This window comes from Hyaena hyaena, unplaced genomic scaffold (genome assembly GCF_003009895.1).
Source record: "Hyaena hyaena isolate Hyena2069 unplaced genomic scaffold, ASM300989v1 scaffold_271, whole genome shotgun sequence".
NCBI classification, from domain to species: domain Eukaryota; kingdom Metazoa; phylum Chordata; class Mammalia; order Carnivora; family Hyaenidae; genus Hyaena; species Hyaena hyaena.
The window spans coordinates 216,424-237,994 of record NW_024080902.1 but is presented as its reverse complement, the minus strand read 5'-3'; the positions used below and the strand labels follow the sequence as shown (position 1 = coordinate 237,994).

Here is a 21,571-nt window from a genome sequence, read left to right as displayed (position 1 = left end):
TGACTTAATTTCCTTCCCCTGCACCGCCTCAGCCGCTCTACCACCACCTCCTTAATGCCTCTACTGTATCAGGCACATGGATACATGAAGTCCTTGTACTTATTGTTCTTTCTGCTTGAAATGATTTGACCCCACATATCACCATGTCTCATGCTCTCAAGGCATTCAAGTCTATATTCAAATACCACTACTTTGATTAGAGGTCTTCCCTGAGCATCCAGCCTAAAATAACTCTCTCCTCTTCATTCTCTACGCTTTGACCATAATGGATTGCTTTATTTATTTTCATATCACTTATAACGACTGGGCATTATAGATGGTACTTGTTTGACATCTGTCTCTGCTATAAAACATAAGTTTAGTGAGAGCAAGAGTATTGTCTGATTTGTTCCCTGATAAACTCTGAGACCATAGAACAGAACATGGCATGTATTTGTTGAATAGATGTCTAAGACCTCTTAAATCCAAATAAATTTGTGCATCATTACCAGTCTATTATAATGACATTAGAGAGCACCTAAAATAGAGTTCTTAGTTGGGTAGAAGGGAGCCCCTAAGCAGTATGTCCCACTTGCTACTAAAGGGGTCTGATATGGCCTTTTCAAAAACCTCCCCAGCACCTCCACCCCCAGCCATTTGGAATTAACAGATCATAGGAAATACTCTGAGATAATTTCTAGTAAATGAGAAGTAATCAAAGAACACATAATGCTGCATATCATTCCAAGTCATAATTCAAAACTGTGTTTGAACTATTTATTTTCTCAAGGGAGCCAGCATGTTAGTATCATTTTAAAAAGAGAAAAAATAAGTGAAAAAAAGGCCAAGTATTTTTAGTTTTTCCTTTGTGATCTGCGTAAAGATACATCACTTGCTTCGCGTGTCTAGCAAGAGAGGTAAAGAGCCAAAAGGAAGGTGGAGGTAGAATCTGATGCTTTCAGACTTAAGTCTAGCAGACTGAACCAACATCCGATGCTACAGACAAACAAGCAAAAAAAAGATGATGAATTGTGTTTCCTCAGGCTTGGTGTCAACTGTCTGCAAGTGTCTGACTTTTAAGGAAAGAAAGTTAAATAAGTGATGGAGATGTATGAACCACAAAACTAAGCACTGACGGCAAAAAAATAAGCCTAGAAATGAGAAGCCACTTTATTTTGTAATTCATCATCAGATTGAAGGTTGGTTTCTCAATTGAATACAAGATAGTCTACCAAAGAAATGATTAAATTTACCAGTGAGTGTAAGAAATAACATAGATGTGATGTTGATGAGACAACATTGTAGAAAGAAAAGAGATGTCAAAATTGTATTATGCTGTTCTTCAGATTGAATTTGGATTCAATTTCAAAAAATATCAAGTATGAATGTTCATTCTGTAAAGCCCAGTATTTCATATTTCTAAACCAAGAATAGACAGTGATATTTAGCTTGGCAAAGAAAAATGTCTTAACTTTAATGCTTTCCAGACACTGGCCTTACGAGATTACTGGGAAAGAACTGAAACTATACTTTCCAGAATCACAGCTCTTAGGGTTTCTACATAAGGACAACTTTTGAAATTCCTTACAGTTAATAATTATAACAGTCTGTATTTTGAGATATTATTAGCCTAAAAAATATTCTCTTTTTTATCTGATACTGTCAATTTTGAATAGTTCTTAAGGAACAGTTGTGAGAGAGTAGTTAGTGGGCGTATAAACATCCATCTATGCCAAGTAAATCCTTGGAGATAACTGTATCAAAATGCCAAGGTTGTAATCCATTGAAAGCAGCTAAAGAGTTCAGAAATTTAGAGCCTGTTCATTATGTCTGCATTTTTCCTGAAAAACTTAAGTTATATCATCAGCGATCACATGAGATTGTTCTTAATTCTTAATACTCTGATCTTTACTAGCAACTGATACTAACTAGAGTTCATTTTGAAATATTCTCTCTTCTGCTAACTACAGGCCACTGATCTTATTCTGCCCTATCTTTGTACCTACTACCTCTGACTATTCTTGCTCTGACACTTGCTATGATTCTTTATGGTTTTCTTCCCTCGACATTTATTTTTATTCTATAACTTATATACACCTTCTTCTAGTATAACATCTAAACTTTATTTGAACACAAAATATATTTCTTATTCTGGTTTATTAATGTAAATGGTTTTTTTTCAGGTAATAATTTATCCTAGAGGTCACTCCAATGCCATATATAAGGAATTTTAATTGACATATAATTGACATAAAACATTGTAGTAGTTTCAGGTGTACATGTTTATTTGATATATATATACTGTGAAATGATCACCACAATAAATCCAGTTACAATATTTTGGCATCCATCGTCACATGTAGTTACAAATTTTTGTTTGTAATAAAGGCCTCACCTTACATCTTTTCTCTCTTATTACTGTCCTGATAATTTAAAGAAAGTTTTATGGCTTCAGCTGTTACTTTTATGCAGCTAGTTATCACATGTATACCATACATTTGACGTCTCCACTAAAGCCCAAGACTACATTTCATTTTCTTTTCACTTGAGGGTTAACACTTGCATCTAAATATTAATATGCGAAAGACACTCAAATATCTGCTGGATAAATATAATCTCAATTACTCCTTTCTTTCTGACACCTTAAGTTATGAAATATTATCATTTGTTCCTCAGAATTTCAATTCATAACCATAGTTTGGTTTCTATTCTTAATACCACCAACTCAGGTCTTCATTATCTCTTGCATGGATTGTAAAAGGTTTTCCAGTTTCCATGTTTAAAGTTTTCCTCAACCAAAAAAAATTCTATTTCTTCTCTAACATAATGTCTTACCAAGCAAAGTTTTCATCGGGTCAAGCTTTGGTTAGCTTCCTGTTGTCTTCAGAATTCAGAACTATCCTACACCGTGTCTCAACATGCTTATCCAGTTTTATTTCATTTTTCTTTACTTGCATGCATTTGTGTTTGTATCAAAATAAACTACTTATCTGCTAAGTACAATCTCAACTCTGACAACTCTATACTGTTTTTGCTAAAAGACTGTCCTAGAATGTAAGCATCTTCTTGCCACTTATTCTTTTCATGTTGAACTTTCAACAATCCAGTCATTCTTCAAAATCTACACTAAATGCTTCCTTCTCTGAGAAGCTTTCTAGATCCTTAAAACAGAACATCTCTAAAAACAAACAAACAAACAAAACCCACAACATCTCTTGTGAGGGACCTCTGTGCATTTGGTGTATACGATATATACTGAAGTACATTTTATTTATTTATGTAATTCTTTTATGTCCACTATGTGGCACCAATCCCTTTGTAGGCCAGAAGGTTAGTCATTTATAAACAGGAAAGGTTATGCTTATAGTAAGAGATAATTTTCTTTTGATTTTAATTGAATAGAATCAGTGGGCTAGCAACATGTAACACATCACTGATCTTCCTTGAATTCAGTTTGATGATTACAATTCAAGTTCTTTAAAAAAATTGTTTTGATGCTTATTTATTTTTGAGAGAGAGAGAGAGAATGTGCAGGCAAGGGGCAGAGAGAGACGGAGACACAGAATCCAAAGCAGGCTCCAGGCTCTGACCTGTCAGCACAGAGCCCAACACGGGACTTGAACTTACGAACCGTGAGATCGTGACCTGAGCTGAAGTCGGATGCTTAACCAACTGAGCGACCTAAGAGACCCCATACAATTCAAGTTCTCAGTCCAAAACTAAAACAATTAACTTCTAAAGAATAGTTTATTCTTACCAATACATAAAGTAAATATAAATGCTATCTGAAGATATTTTGGAAAATTGATGGCTAAAAGCATAATAATAATAATAATAAAACTATAAAACACTTTGATAAATGTATAGGCAAATTTTCAGAACAATGGAAATCCATGCACATGCCCCATGGCTCTAATTATGTACGATTGCACACATTCCTTTTTTTTTTTTTAAGTGTATTTATTTATTTTGAGACAGAGAGAGAATCCCAAAGCAGATTCCAGGTTATTAGTGCAGAACCCGATGCAGGGCTGGAACTCACAAGCTGTGAGATCATGAACTTGCTGAAATAAAGAGTTGGACGTTTAACCAGCTAAGCTACCCAGGCGCTCTACATCTCATACATTCTGTTCTGCTTTTGGAACAGCAAACAGCTTGTCCTCAAATAATGTACTTTTTTATTTTCTCTTTCAGTGCTTCACCTTCTTTGTTGTATGTTGCTGCCTCCAAAAATATCTAAATATTTCTGAATCACGAGTCTAATTGCTATCCTTTGATTCTATTTTATACTGTAACAAACATAAAAAATGGTAAAGAAAAAAAATGAACAGTTTCAAGAAAGAGAGAGTGGTTAGCAAGGCACAGAGGAGATGAAGGTTGAAATATGGGAAAAGATTTCATTTGGCAATTGGGAGTTTCCAGAAAGCTTTTCTGAAAGTAGTTTCAGGGAAGTGATAAGGGAAACACTGAGCTGCAAGGGACTTAAGAGAAAATATTTACAGAGGAAGAACAAAGAGTATGTTTAAACAACTCTTCAAAGAATATTTTTGTTGAAGAAACCTAACTTTAACTCATATTAGATAGTATTAAGATATAGATCCCCTGACCTAATTGACAACAATCATATTTTTAAAAAAACTTCTCATCTTTTACTGAAACAAAAACCTATACCAAACAGCATAATTAGAATGCAATTTTGTGACAAATGGAGACCTATTGTTAATTGGAGTACCTGTGCACCATATCAATTTTTCATATTTATTCATTCATTTATTCAGTAATTATATAAGCTACTTAGTCTTTAGTCTTCAGTAAGTGTTCATTAACTTTCATTTATTATAATTATCATGTGTCTATTTTGAATGTCACATTCATATGTGATTATAAAAAATAAGTATTCTATTTAAGCTCAATTATTTTATAAATGTATTAGCTTGTTTAACATCTTTGTTCATAGAATATTTTTTTCAAGCTTTGTTTTAAACTTTTAAGATGATAAGTCTTTTGAGAAACTGATCGAAGCTATGGACCTGCTCCCTCCAAAAATAAACATGCACATATTTATACCAAAATATTCATGGATTTTTACCATATAATAGCATTTCATTTATCAACAGCTGATATAGGTAGGGATATTCTTCAGGAAAAAGAAACTTCAAAAATTTTCAATGGAACTAATTTTGAAGAAAATCTTTCCAAGAAACATCACCCATTTTCTTTCCATCTTAAGCAGCTGATAGACACTTTTATCTTGATGAATAAAAGCCATTATTTTAGACCTAAATTATTATACTAAGTCTTCAAATTAATCTTCTCAAAGGTGAGCTGAGAGTTGTTTGTTCCTGTATGACAAGTTCCATACTCTGCTATATTCTTTCAGTATAGCTTTGTCGTTATTGTTTCAGGCTTTCAGCTTTTATATTTGCTACATATGTGCCTCTAACAGCATTGTTTCTGCTTCCAACTCATTTTACCTAAACCGGGAACCAGAAAATGGGAATTCTGAAACTATACTCAAAGTTGAAATGCAATAGGCTATCAGCAAGGTTCTGAAACTCTCTTATTACACTGCATGGTCTTTATGATAATTATTTTTGGCTATTCAACTCTGTCTTTCTTCAAGAACTTACCTACATCCCAGAAAAGTGAGGTGGCTATGCATGTGGGCTTTATGGGAAAAAAAAATTAATCTCTTTAAAAGATATGATGAATGGCGCCTGGGTGGCTCAGTCAGTTAAGTGTCTGACTTCGGCTCAGGTCATGATCTCACGGTTCACGGGTTCGAGCCCTGTGTCGGGCTCTGTGCTGACAGCTAGCTCAGAGCCTGGAGCCTGCTTCTGATTCTGTGTCTCCCTCTCTTTCACCCTTCCCTGCTCACGCTGTCTCTCTCTCTCAAAAAAATAAATAAATAAAAACATTTAAAAAATTAAAAAAAATACATGATGATCTCTTGGGGTTAAGTAGTCCTAATCCAACATACCCTGAAGAAAATGTCCATAAGGAATAAGCAACCTTTCTTAGTTACTTAGTCTCTATTTACTACTTACAAGCTGTGTGTACATGTGTGTTCATGTGTGCACACATGAGCATGTGTTTGTACACTGCACATGTGTGTGTGTGCATATGTGTGTGCTCAGTATAATCAGCTCAATGGTGGGTAATTAATATTTGGATTTAGGATGTAACATAAATCAATGACAAGTCATCCATTTCACAATTAGCTACTGTCAATTATTCTCTATATGTGTCCTCCAAAAACATTGGAAATATCAGACAAAACAGTATAATCATATTTTATATCTACTAGCATCAACTTGGATAACATGAAGAATATGTAGAATAAGTAATTATTATTTATATTATCCAATTTGATACTTGTGGATTGTTTGGTTAATTTTATGTATCAACATGAGGCTAACAGATGCCCAGATAATTGGCAGAACATTATTTCAGGGTGTGTCTCTGAGGATATTACTGGAAGAGATTAGCATTTGAATCAGTAGACTGAGGAAAGAAGATCTCCTTCACCAATGCAGGCAGGCACCATGTGATCCACTGAGAGCTGAATAGAACAAAAAAGGCAAAGAACGAATTTGCTCTTTGCTTGAGGTGTGGCATCCATCTTCTCCTGCCCACAGACATTGGTACTCCTGGTTCTTGGACTTTCAAGTTTGGACTGGAACTACTACCTTATCAGCCTTTGTGGCCTCCAGCTTACAGACAATAGATGGTGGGTCTTCTCAGCCTCCATAATTTCATAAGCCAATATCCCCAAAATAAATCTCTTTCTCTATACCTACTTATATCTTAGTGGCTCTGTTTCTCTGGAGAACCTGACTAATAAATGGATACACTTTGGAAAAATTCCAAAATATTATTGAGAATAACCTTCTAGTCATCAAACTACAGTAAGTTTCTGGGCTAGTACTGGGAAGAAATCAATAATAAATAAGATCTCTTTTAGCTAGCATAATAATATCATACAGGATATAACCATTTTTAAAAATATAATTAATTCTACATAAATGATCAGGAAGCCGAATCACACTGTTCTTACACAAGATTGAGGACAGTATAGGATCATATTGGCTTTATCTGTAGTATTTAATTAGTTTGGGTTACTATGCTTAATACACTTCTTAAAGTTTAGTGATGGTAAGGGACATAGCCAAACATAGTTAACAGAATCTTAATGCAAAAAATAATACACAAAGTTTTCAAATATGTAATTTTGATAAGTCAAAAGATAGGTAAAGAGTAATAATAAATGTTCATAATTTATTGAGTTTTCATGGTAAATTATACTAGTACAATAAAGAATTTCATTCTGGTAGTCAATGTCCTTTAAGTCTGAATTTAAGTTTATCAGACTCTGAGATTGGCATTGCTTCTGTTATAGTTTTTTCCAAATTGAACAAATGCCATGTATCAATCTGATACTTTTAATTAGCAATTCCTTTAAATTAGATGTTAACATTTACCAAAAAATAATTAAAGAAACAATACCTGTGTGTGTTTTCCCCTTAGTTTTCCTTGTAAATGACTTTGCAAATGTCATTTTTGACATTTCTGTGACATAATCTGGCACAGCAGCCTTCCTGGGCCCCCTTGCCACAGAAGTCAGGGATCCCTTTGGAGAGTGGCTCCAGCCTGAATGACCAACCTCACCAGAATCTCTCTAGGTTCTTCCTTCCATGTACCCAAAAACCCAAAGCCCAATATGCTATCACTTTTCCTACAGGGTTGATCTTTCTTCTCTTTGCTCAGCCACTTTGGGAATGGACATTTAACTTGGATTTTTCTGATTTCTGAATTTATCCTACAACAAAGATACTATTATTGGTCCTCTTCTCATTGCTTAGAGCAAGGACAAGTTCACTCCATTTCTGAACCAGCACAAGCTCCTAAACCCCTACTCAGAGGGTAAATCTAGGCCCTCAAACTGACTCAGAAGGCAGATTAAACCACAATCTAACTGTAAGGCCTTAATGCTGCATGAAGATGGTATATTGGCATAGAAATGTCCCCTTTAAGGAATTGCATAGGCCTTTCTCAACTAAAGAATATTACCAGTAATTAGCTATTATCTACTACAATTTGAGGCCATCCTGATAGAAGATATTTTAGGATCACATGAGTCCCTGTAGGGATTAAGTACCTTCAGAAGAAATCAAGCATAAAGTTAACCAGGAAAATCCTTATTCACATATGTGTGTGTGTGTGTGTGTGTGTGTGTGTGTGTGTGTGTGTGTCCTGTACTAGTTAAACTCCCCTAGTTAATCCCTCTCCAAGTTAGGTATCTTCCTGATCCAAGAACTAAAGATTAAATATACCATGAATAAGGATCTGAGGTAAGATATACTTATTTAAACACATAATTCTCTATAACTCAGTGGTCGTTATGTGAAGAATACTAAAGCATGACAAATAACAGAAAATCTGAATCACAGCAACATTATAAGAGGAAGCTTTAAAGAAATGAGAAAACTGTAAGTCTATATCAACTCAATGTGTATAATATTTAAGAAGACTATTTCTTTGCTCTTGCCATTTTTTTTTTACTGTAAGGAATAATCTGCCATTTGGTTACCATAACGGTTGTTGGCTCAGTGTAATTGTGACACCATGGAAGTGTGTGCAGGTTTGGCTTCTCTGTGTAATTCTTCCCTATTAGGGACAATTTTAAAAGCAACTAAAGGAAGAAATACGTCTTCACTTTATGTGCTCTGGCATCACAGAATCCACTGCAGAGGGACCTGAGAGATCTCCTGTGCCCTGGAAGTTACTCAGGAAAACTGCACCAGCACCACCAGCACCATGACCGTGACCCTCACAGGTATTTTGAAGCATCCCAAGACCCATGCTGATTCAGTACTTCCTTGGGACAGCTAGCTAAATAGTAACCTGGCATCTTCATGAACAATGTATGGAAGATTATGAAGACTCATTAAAAAAAAAGACACACAACAATATGTATTATGTATTTTTAACATTAGGTTGGATAGCAATGAATATTTGACAAATGGAAAAAAGGAGCACATGATCTCCTTTATGTATACATGTACAGATGAACACAAGGTAAACACTATATATGACTCCATGCAAATGTGTGTCTGGATGTGTATAATGTATATGTGGTTGGTTCTATCTAAAAATCATACACAAAGTATCCATAACACATTACTTACATATACCTGAAGGTATGAGCAATGGATATTACACTTAGGAATGTATGGCGCAGATACTTGCAATTTTTTTTATTTCAGTAAGATTTTGGGAAACAATCTTATTTCTTACCTACATTTCCAGTCATTAAGTATGAATTCTGAAAGTCCATCATCCCCATTCCAACAATGTGTATAAAATCTTCAATCACCTGCATTAATTCAATCGAGCCAGGATAAATCTACAAAAATAAGCAAGGATTAGAAGGAATAAAGTCTCTATAGTAGGAAGGTAACTGGAATAACAAAACTACATAATGAGGTCACAAATGAGCTCTGTTTTATTTGAAGAAAATCCTTCATCTGGCAACAACTGTGTTTTAGAACCATGAGTTGAGAATGATATCAGGTATCACACAGCAAGAGCTTTGACAGTGATATGATATGATGCAGTGATTAATCTTCCATAAATCTAAAGAAACTAAAAATATCTAACAGATTGTATACCTAGAAATTGCCTGCCTTTACTTTGGATGGGGTCTTTTACTCACTTAAATATAACATAGAACAAACACTGAAATTTTGAGGCTTTTTGCACTTTTTACTTAGCATCTATATGATAGATATTGGAAGAAAAACAATTATTGCCATCATGAAGATATTTACAAACTATTAAGTTCATTCAGTCTTGGGAGGGACATTTACTTCCATAGCTATAATAACCATGGTATGAATAATAATGTTAGCAAACCCAACACTATGCCACCTCACACACTGCAGAGTTTTTCTCTTAAAGACAATCCAATTCTGGCAATAGTTCATAGTGTGTAGGAAGTGAAGGCCATTTAAAAAAAAGTCATATGAATGTTAGTATGAGTAACCCATAATGCTTATAAAGTCAGCCTGCATTATATAACCACATTAGAGTAGAAACATCTTTTGAAGTTAGGTTCATTTCTTTTAGCCATTCAGTACTGCCACTTCTAGGCATGAAAAAATTAAGTGGATTAGAGTTATAGCAGCTTTGTCTTTGCAAAGCCTAGTGCGGAAGGGTAAGAGACAGCCTGATTAGCAGAAAAACATACAGTCAGAGCCAGAAGACCAGAATAGAAGGAAGACACATTGGGCAGGGTGAATAGCAGGTGTGGTGTGTAAAGTTGCCTGTACCCAGCTAAAATTCAGATACTAAAGGTGCATAGTATAGTTACCCACATATATTTGAAGACATGAACAATGGTTATGACACTTAAAAATTTGTGGCATAGATACCTGTAAATTTTTTTTTTAATTTTGGAAAGATTTGGGGAGTGATATTCTTTCTTACCTAGTTTTCAATCATTGATTATGAATTTAAGAGTCCATCATCATCATTCCAAAAATCTGCATGAAATTTCTGTCAGCTCCAAGGTTTCTGGTACTACCAGATTTTTTTCTACTATTTTTGTGTAGGTATATATGAGTATGTGTCATGTAAGGGTAAACATAAATTAAAAATAAGAGGCTTAATTCTTCCTTCTGAAAATGAGAGACTCCCTCTCCCAGCCCCACATCCTTCATCCGTTTTCTTAAAGCATTTGCTTTTGAAGACTAATAATTGAGAAGTTCTTTCTCTATCTCTTTGAAATGTATGTAAATCTTTTTTAAGAGCTTAGTAGACTCTTACCAGCTTAAAGACCCAGGATGTCTTTCAGAGAGAGACAGAGGTGGTAACAAAGAAGACAGGGCCTCTGTCTCAGTTCTACTGGAGAGTAGAAACGTAACTTCAGCAGGCAGCTTGCTCTAAGTTGCAAAACTACCTTCATGAAGATAGAAAAAGCTTACTTTTTCTTTCTTTGAATAAAGTCAGTTAACTAGCAAGTGGTCACTCCAATTACCAGGTGAATTTCAGATGAACTATGTGTGACAAATGGAGTCCAACCTTTGTGCCATCAACCTCGAGACTCATTTCCCACGTGGCTGCATTTATAGAAATATCTTTTAGTAAAAGCTACAAAATAGTTTTTTTGTGAAGCTTCAAATAGTTACCTTTAAAATGTCATTAATGAGTATCACTACTGAAAAATATATAAAAGATAAGGATATAGCTAATTCAAAATCACAAGTAAATAGATGTATTATGAATTTAGGATTTTCCATTGATGAGAAGTTGTGCTACCATTCATTATTTGTTCAAGTTGGGACCTCACAATAAAGAATGTCATCCGATGAATTGCAGTCTTGTTTTAAAAAGGGTATTATATATTTGTTCTAAATATATCCATAATTAATAGTCTCCAGCATTCTGGAAGGATGTGCTTAGTCTCTGCAGCTGTATTCTAGGGAAAGACACCATTTCCTTACAGTGAGTGAATGAGGCTCTCCTCCAGAAGAAAGCCAAGGACAAATATATAATTCAAACTAGCAGAAAAAGATGGATTCAAGGTCTTAAACGAAGGAGTGGTCTTTTTTTCTTGCTATGGCCAGAAGCAGAGAATTTGTACCTGATAATGAGGTAGACTCACACTGGACTATTTTTAGAGCCCCAATCATAACAGGAATAAAGGGAATGCTTTGCTCCTGAAGGCCCAGAAGATGATTATAAGGGGAGAAAAGGATAGATGGTTCACTTGAATCTCAGTAAACATTCTTATTTTTAAGATTAGTTGTTCTTTTGGAATTAACAAGTCTCGACTAGAAAACTTAAAGAATTTTAACAGTCAGTCAAATTAAATTTCCACAGGATATTTAAAAAACATGTTTATTTTCCCTTTCTTAACCTCTAACCCACTTATTTTTTCTAATTTAGAAAAAAAAGTGTTATTAACCACACATAAGTCAGTATAGCACAAATGGCTTTGAAAGGCATTTAAATCAATAGGGTCACTTGCTACACTGATCATGCATGGCAGAAAGAGAAAAAAATCAGAATACAAATTATCTTATGATAACTCATTTTTACAACTCTTGGCTTTGAATCCAAATGCACATCTGCATGTCTGATCCAGACTCTACATAGTGCTATAGTAAACGCAACTGATTTTCCTTGTAAATACCCCCCAGTTTGGTTTTGGAGATATGCTTTTGGACTTGCTATTTCTCCCATAGTCTGTAGATAGGACAGAAAGTGGTTGGTAAAGCATATAGTTATTATGTACTGATGCCTCAACATTACGAATTACTCAAACCTGTTAGAGTTTGTTCACATTCATAATATTCATTCCATTAATTGTTAGGATAAAAGAGATCACTTATTTTCTCTAAAATTAGTATAATACAATCTAGGATGACATCTAAGTGTCTAATCAAAGTCTCCTTTTATGTTCTGGGAACAGCAAACCATTAATTTCTTCACACATTTTTATAGCTTTCTTTAGCCAACTTTGTTTTAGGTATGAAACAGCTCCAATCTTACCTGTTGTGCGTCTTCCCATTTTTCCTTGTTTTCTTCATCTAGAAGGTTGCTAACTATTTGAAAGAAGTTCTGTAAATTAAATTAGATAAAGGATTTAATGTTACATGACAGAATATACTTTTAAAAAACATCCATTTGAACTGATTATGTGGGAAAGATATACACACTTTGCAATATTGCTTTATGCCCCTAACATATTATTCTAGAAGAACTCGGAGGGCCCTTTCTCAGCACCACACTTCAGGAATTTCTATGTAACTTCACACATACACCTCAGAAGACAACAGGATAGGTAAATTAGTTCTGGGCACCTACAATTATTTCTTCCATTATAATCCCTATGTTGTGTTCTGTCATACCATTAGATAATTATTCCTTACAAGTAAGTTTTCTTCCTTCGGCAGTTGAAAATCCCTTGTGTATGTCTAGACAAGTTATCCAGTTGACTGTGAACCATGATTGCTAACTCCACTGCTATTTCGAAGAACACTGTAGTGAAGAACAAACTGTGGGCAAGGCTGACACGTGTGACAGGCTTCCTCATTTGGACCCTGGCTCTGCCCTTCTGGGCTGTTTTTCTTTAACTTTTATAACTCCCCACTGCAAAGATCACATGGACTTTTCCAAGTACCTAGTAGGTAGCATATGGTAAGTGCTCAAGAAATCCTAGCTATTTCAAATAATTATTCTTTATTCTACCTTTTAGCAGCAAGCCAAATGGAAGAATTGCAAGACACCATAGCACGTTCCTATTCAAGTGCCCAATCCTTGCCGTGACATTTGTGGCCTAACTGCTAAAGACCTACCAGCTTTCCCTTGTCTAGCAGCACCCCCAGTGAGTTTGTGGCTTTCCCTTTATGGGCAGATAGGCACATCTGGGCACTCATTTTTCATTTCCCTTGTACACAAGGGCAGAGACCAGGGCTCTGTCCAGTTCATCAGTATTAGTGCCCATTTCACACACGAGGGATCTGTAGCAGAGAGAGACCTTCCTGTCCTCCTGCATACACTGTGTCTTCCAAACACGGGAACCAGGAGAGGAAGGCCAGAGTGCCTGTTGAAAACGAATAGGGACTTGGGGTGACAGGAGACCTAAGAAGTGCAAAGTGAAGTCATGACATTTATCTTAAGCTACACGGACATCGGTCCCTTGGCTGTGTCCTCAGAGCCCATCTCTTCTGCCTGCTTTGTATGTAATTTAGCAGGAGCTTTGCCTCACACGGATACATCCGCTCAGGACAGGAATCCCTTGAGGGGGAAATAATCGACATTTTTTTTTAGCTTTAGCAGCCTTCCTTCCTATTTGAATAAAAAGGTCTTTATTCAAATTCCAAATAAAGTCACCTGGGTGTTTTTTGAAAGAAAAACAAAGCTGCTTCATTTCCTCCCCTCTTGTTTTGAAGCTGTGAGTACCTATATTTAATTGCCCTATTTGTGCTATTTATTTTAATAGTTCCTGGTAATCACATGGTTGAAACATGTTTCAAGTCATAACCTCTGCCAAAGTTACAGAATATTTTATGAAACTGTTGAGAATACTGCAAGCCTGTTTTAGACCTGTTTTCAATTCGTTTAACCTTTTTGTACTACCAGCCACTTTTTCCACTTAAAATTTCCTGGTTGAAGTGATAACATTTTAAGGGCTTAGTCCATTGAGCTGTAACTCTACCTATGGGCAGAAAGAATTAACCTTCAGAGTTCTCCAATTGCCTATGGCTGGTTAACTCAGTAGGGGACATGGTGCTAATGAGGCAAGAGTTGCAGATTTCATCCCTGTGCATGCCATTTAGCTGTGCTGAGGTCCATGACCACAGTCTGCGTCCTAACCCCTGCCAGCTTTCATACAAATGCATGCTGCCACTAATAAGAGACACCAAGAGAATAGGAAGCAATTTGTGCAAATGCATCTCCATTTCTGAGAAAACATTTCACAAAGCATGTTTTACTGATAGTGGGTCAGTGAATCTGCACCATACATGAAGGCCAGTTAGCATATGCAATTCCTTGATCAAAGTGATAAACTCAGAGTTCAATCTTTTTTCTTAAATTGCAAAGGTGCATATATAAAAAACACAAATTACTAAAATATACAGTCAACTAAACAGAGAGATAAGAAATGTTTTTATATCACCTTCCAAAGCCATAAATTAGACTTTGCTAAATCAGGGTGGGAAAGTAGTACAGAATCAAGTTCTCCTTCTATCTCCCAGTCGATTGGATTGGAAATGATCCCTTGTGAGACCAGGCAGGGCACAGTGAGCTAGCCAAGCCTGGAAATCCAAGGAGGGGTGGAGGGTGTTTATGGGGAGATTGTCTTTCTTATGCATCAGTGTGTCCTCACCACATACACTGCCTTGTCCTTGGTAGGTATTTAATAAAGTCCCAACTTGAAGGAAATAATAAAGTCACAAAGCCACTACATATCAGGTTCTCTATCAAGACTCAAGCATCATCCCTTTGAGCTGACCCTGCTCTAATCTATCTATTCACTTTGACATTTGCTCAAATATCAGACTGATAGAACAGAACAGAATCAAACAGAACAGTATTTTTTGAAAAGGGGATGCATAACATTCTAGGCTATTTGATAGCATTTTTGAAAAAAAGTATGAAGCAACTTCCATGGCAGCAGATGCACTATTTACTCAAGTTCTTTAGGAAATATGCTAATTCTGGTAATCGCTCTCTTTTGGTGACATACAGGTCAGGTCACTTATGTCAGCTCCTGAGTTGGCATCTGACAGTGTGTTTGTGTTTATTTTGTTTTTATCTGCCCTGATCTCTATGGCCTAGACTGTTCTGAAAAATTAAGTGTCCTTGGTCGATTCTGAGTTTGGAGCATGGTTCTAGGCTAATGTTGCCCATCTATGCCTTCTTTCTCTAACCCATAAGATAGAAAGGATAATAGCTGCCTACCAGAGCCATTGTGAAGCTTGAAGCTAATTCTTAGCACAGTATCTGACACATGGTAAATGCCCAATATATGGTGGCTTTATGATTTTATTCCCTTCATGTTATCTTTTTTATGACTGGTGGCATGATTTGTATTTATGGCCACATTATGGTGAATATGCACCCATAATGCTGCTATAGACTTTCACAACCAGTGGCACTCTTTCCTCTCTTTTATAGCCTCTTTCTCTCCAAGAAGTATATAGAGCACAGAGCTTATTCACCACAAACTTCAGGGCCTATCATTTGTTTAGGAGAAAACTCTCTTTCCTAAGAAACATACTCTGCTGGCGGGGGTGGAGGTGGGTGTCAGTACTGGACACCTACTATGTGAGGGGCATTGTGCAAATGTTTGTTGGACACAAAAGTCAAGAGCATGACTCTCCACTTATTCTTTGCAGGATGTATTATGAAAATCAGTGCAGTAAATGTCTGCTATAAAGAGAAAACATAAATGTTTCTGCCACATTTAAAGTGCAAGTGCTAGATTTGGCCATATGAGACCAAAAGGCTAGTCTATTTTATGGAAAGTGGTAAATAATTATTTGTTTTATATATGATTGGTTTCTGCTTGACAAATTTCTCATGTACTATATGAAATTTTCTATAAATACGCTGAAGCACATCTGAGCATTTAGGTTTTGCTGAATTCCGTGTGGGAACAGAATTGTAGGTTAAGCTAGTGATCGGAGATATCTGAGCTTCAGGAAATGTGTTCTCCTTCTCTTAACCCATGAGCAAAATGCTTGGGCACTGAAAGACAAAGACAAGCCCTAAGGAATAGATTTGATAATGTAGAAATGAAAGTTTTAAGGAATCATGATGATTCTGACTAGAAACATAGGAGGACCATAAAAAGGCTTAAAGGCTAAACAAGGAGACAGGACCAAGCCATTAGGATAAGGATGCACAGAACAGGATAGGCCATTGATTCCCCAAACTGGAGAAAGCTGGTAGTTGCAAGGCCATGCATGATCTAGTCCCTTCTTCTGGCTCCAACTCTACCTTAAGCTATCTTGCCTCACAGTCTTCACAGTCTCTATATTCCAGGTTCATCAGACTTCTTCATGCATCCCAAACTCTTCCATTTAGCCTCTGCACCTATATAATGCTGTTCCCTTTCTTTGACTGCTCTACCTCCTGTTCTTCACTTGAATAACTCTTTCTTGTCCTTTATGTCTACATTCCTATAAGAGGGCCTTATCAGATCACCACCACTACCCTAAGTTTACAAGATCTGCATATTTTTTTCCTGATTTTAATCAGTGAACATTTTTATTTTTCATTTACCAATATCTGCATCATTCAAACTTGGCAAAAAAAAATCCATGGACAAAGGAAACAATCGGTTTATAGAAAAAAAAAAAAAACAACCATAAAAGTATGATGTAAAGGAAATGATTATCTAAGGGGCTCTTGTTTTCTTTCCTAATAGTAGGTTTTCCTCAATTCAGCGTGAATTCATCTGAGTCTCTGGCTCCTCTCCACCACTACATCCATGCATGAGCGACTCAGCAAAACTGCTATGCATTTTCCCAACGGTGAACAACTGCACTTCACCTTAACATAAAAGAGAGGATAGTAATGTAGGCAGCCATCTGGTCGTATAGCACCCACTTAAAATATGAAAATTATGCTGATTTACAGTTGCTCTTGTAGTCTTCTTTTCAAGTATATCACCATTTTTAATTATGACATACTTGTATGATGATCAGCTGAGAGCTTTTTCTTCTACCAGCCTATAATACAGTTGGGATTATTTCTATTTTATTCACTCTATACCCCAGTGCACAGCATGAAGCATAAAAGATGTATATACTCAAATATTTCAAATTGATTGAGTGTGTGCCTACTGTGTATAAGACAATGGGCTAGGCATTGAGAGAAATTAAAAAAAAATAAATAGTCTCTACCTAATTTTCTTCCTCCTTTCCATTCAACACCCTCCTCTGTCATATATCAATGCAAGTAGAATCCTCACTACGTCCAGGGAAGGAGATGTGACACTTATTTTTACAAAAACTAGTTATCTTGAATAAATATGGGATCAAGCTCCTCCTATTTAAAATGCATACTGAAGTCATGGGACCATCCTAAGCACAGATAAATACTTTTGAGAAGTTGTAGGGCCTAATTAATGGAAAGGAAACAGCTGTGGATATTTGATCCTGGTCCTCAGGTTTAAATCCAGCAACAACCAATGAAGAAGTCTGCCCTTCCAAAAGTACAGTGCACTCTATGGCAAACATAGCAAACCCTCTTTCCACTACTATAGCTGCCACTATCCCACCCCTGGAAGAATGCATTTGGTCATTAAAGTGCTGCTTTGTGGGGCGCCTGGGTGGCTTAGTCGGTTAAGCGTCCAACTTTCGCTTAGGTCATGATTTCGCGGTTCGTGGGTTCAAGCCCCGCGTCGGGCTCTGTGCTGACTGCCAGCTCAGAGCCTGGAGCCTGTTTCAGTCTGTGACTCCCTCTCTCTCTGACCCTCCCCTGCTCACGCTGTCTCTCTCTCTCTCCTAGAAATAAATAAAACATTAAAAAAATTAAAAATAAAGTGCTGCTTTGTTCAGCAAAAGAATGACATAAAGAGTTATAAAAATATAAGGCAGAAAGCACAGGGGGCTTTGACAAGGAAGAAGATGTGGGAAAAGAACACCAGTGGGTAGCTTTTCAATAGCCCAAAAGAGAAGTTATGAAGATCTAAAGTGGATATGAGAAAGGAAAGGTGAGGGAAGACATGGAAAATACTTGAGAAACATGAAAGTATCTACTTATTTTTTTATTGAACATCTACTGTATACCTGGCAGTGTTCTAAGTACTGAGAATACTATAGTAAGCAAGGCACATGAAGGTTCCTACTCTCATGGAGCTTACACTATAGTGGGTAATGGAAGCCAATAAATAAGTAAATAAACAAGATGATTTCAGGTGATGATACAAAAGTAAAATGGCTTATGGGACTAGAGAGTGACTGGGTTCGGAGGAGTATGTGCGTGTTTATGCAAGGCTGCTTTGGGTTGAATGTTCAGCAGAAAACACCTTTCTAATGAGGTGACATTTAAGCAGAGAACAGAATGTTAAGGAGGTCACCATGGGAAGACCTAAGGAAGAGGGCTCCAAGAAAAATGAGAAGAGAAAGTACAGCTTCCCTGGGGAGAGGGGACAGTCTGGGTAAGCTTTAAAAACCAGACAGAAAGCCATGATAGCTGAAGTAGTCTTAAACAGGGGGCTGGATGGGGTGGAGGAGGGAGAGTATTGTCACAGAATGGAAAAGATAGGCAAAAGGTCTGATAAAGTGGGACCCCGATCTCAGGCTCTAGTTTTACTACATGAGTTCATTGGAAATATAAAATCTGACTTTGATTGCTGAGTGGAAAACAAAGTGCAGAAGAGTGAGAAGGAAAATAAGGAGGTCAACAAGTAGTCTGTCTTGATTATTGAGGCCAGAGATGATGGTAGCTTGGTTTACGGAAGCAGTATGACATGGTGACAGACTACACAAGAGGAAAAGTACATTATCAATTACCAGTCTTTGGCTCCCAGTTCAGGCAATTTAGAATAATGCAGTTAGCCATGCTAAGTACCAAAGAAGAAATAGCAGTACTGCAAAATAAGACAGTCGGCTTCATTTTGTTCAGTTTGGGTATGAAGAGTCTACAATATATCTACGTGACGAGGACTAGCAGGCTGTTTTAACTACAATTTAGAAATTTAAAAGGTAAACATTTGTGAATCATCAGTTCTAGTTGAAAACTGGAGCCTTCTGGGAATAAAAAAAATAAGAAAATATAACTAGGAATAGAGCAGAAGGGGAAGAAGTCAAGGTTAAAACACTGGTGACAGACTAGAAAGGAAGAGGCATTAAGTAAGAGAGATGATAGATAATTAGATACAAAGAGAAGCAAGAGTAAAAACTGACAGAATCAAATAAATTCAGAAAGAAGACACTCTATTGGGGAGATTAATCTAGAGAAGACAGAAGAAGCAATTAATATGGGTAAAAATCCAAAGAGGATTCAAGGTATAGTACAGTACATCTCATTATTTTTTCAGCCTCTGTGAACATAGCCAATGACATATGCATGTGGGATATATAAAACCATGAACACACCCAGATTATAGGTGAAGGCATGGATAACATGTGACCAACTTCCTTTGATCTGTCACTCTACTTCTTAGTCTTCTATTCAAAAAAGCATACAGAAATGAAATTGAGTAACATCATTGTACAAATAATTTTGGGTTTGTCCTAATGTATTTTTTAAAAAAACTAAACAACCTTTCAAGACAACTACAACTATTTTTTATAACAGGTGAATAGACATAAGAACACAACTAATCAGGACAAAGAGTCTCGATACTGTGGTTTAAATCTTTTATGTAGCATATTTACCTATGCAGCACATAAACTGAATATTGGCAATGAGAAACTATCAAGGTGTCAGGAAGGCAGGAGATTCTAACTCAAGAAGCCCACTGGAAGTTTCTGGGACCAAAATATACAGGAAGTATAAGATAAGAAACTGAGCCACTGGAAAACCAGGGGATGAATGGGGGTCAAAAGGATTAGGATATCAAGGTCAACGGGTCAATAGTGGGATCCACAGTAGGCTGGGTGAACTGACTTGGCAAGCTGTATTCAAAAGACTTCTCCTACCAGCAGAGCTCAACACTCCCAGGTTGACCACTGCAATCTGCCAGATCTAGAGGAATACAACAGCATGTTACTGAAGCAAATATCCCCTGATGTTCATAGATTTAGGGGAAAAAAAGCCTTGGTTTTTTTTTTTCCTTCTTTAAATCAGAAATCTCACAGAGAGTCTGACTCATTTTGAAAAACATCAGAACATCGTTCCAGGAACACTGGCTGTCTTTCACACTAATCTCGTTGCTCTGCCATGACGTAAAACAGTTCAACCTGTGGAGTTTATGAATAGCTTAGATGGGCAATTTTTAACACAATGCTACCAGTCTTTCTAGGCCAAGTTTAGGATCAACTGCTCTAGCAAGAGGTAGCAGAGAGGGTATGCTTTGAGGTGTAGTGGATGAGAGATGCTAAGTGGAAAGAATCCATCCAAATTTCAGTGCTTTCAGGCATGAGATTGGCACTACTCTAGGATCCTTGTTTAAAAAGGTAGGTAAGGGGCTCCTGGGTGGCTCAGTTGGTTAAGCATATGACTCATGGTTTCAGCTCAGGTCATGATCTCACAGTTGGTGGGATGGAGCCCTGCACTGGGCTTCACGCTGTCAGATTCTCTCTCTTCTCTCTCTTCCTCTCTCTCTGCCACTCCCCCCACCAAATAAATAAACTTTATAAATAGGAAAGGTGAAAAAGTTAGTGATACGAATATGATAAAATATGCTAAGTATTATTAATCAGCAGTAGCCTTGTAGAGGAGCCAAAATTATACAAACATAACTCAGTGTGGAAAAATCATCCTCAGATCCAGACAGGGGCTGTTTCTTAACAAGGAATTACATAATCATTTATTACCCAAGTCTGGGCAGGCCTGGCTAATACATCAAAAGATGAGCGTGTTCAAGATGCATGCACACATCATGAGTTTAACCCTGGCAACTCTATAGGTAGCCACCATAGTAGGTTCTGTTGCCATCTAAGATCCTGGCACATGCCTTTGCTAAAGGGAAATTCTTAGAGTCCTTTAAGATTCCCCATTATGGGCTGATCATGTCCACCCCAGATCTGTATGTTGATGTTCTAATCTCCTCAGTGCCTCAAAATGTGTTTATATTTAGAGACAGAACATTTAAAGTGGTAATTAAGTTATAATGAGGCTGCTGGGGTGGACCTTAATCGAATATGATGAGACTCCTTAAAAGAAGAAGAAATCAGGACACAGAGATATTAGGAGCATGCACACACAGAGGAAAGGCTCTATGAGGACACAGTGAGAAGGCAGCAATATGTGAGGTGACAGGCCTCAGGAGAAACCAAACATGCCTATCACTTGATCCGGATTTCCAGTCTACAAACCATAAGAAAATAAAGTTCTATTGCTTAATCCTCCCAGTCTGTGGTATTTGTTATGGCAGTCCTAGAAACCTAATACATTCCCCAATAAT

The 21,571-nt window shown here is 36.8% G+C and overlaps 1 protein-coding gene across 1 annotated transcript in view; it reads right to left on the bottom strand.

The window, feature by feature from the left end:
* Positions 1-21,571, bottom strand: part of ADGRB3 (adhesion G protein-coupled receptor B3) — a 439,933-nt gene that overhangs the window by 338,306 nt on the left and 80,056 nt on the right. Inside the window, exons 10-11 of the mRNA XM_039245799.1 lie at positions 12,535-12,603; positions 9,277-9,385 (exon numbers count right to left, since the gene is read on the bottom strand). Of these exons, the coding sequence (XP_039101730.1) occupies positions 9,277-9,385; positions 12,535-12,603 (178 nt within the window). The remainder of the gene's footprint in view (positions 1-9,276; positions 9,386-12,534; positions 12,604-21,571) is intronic.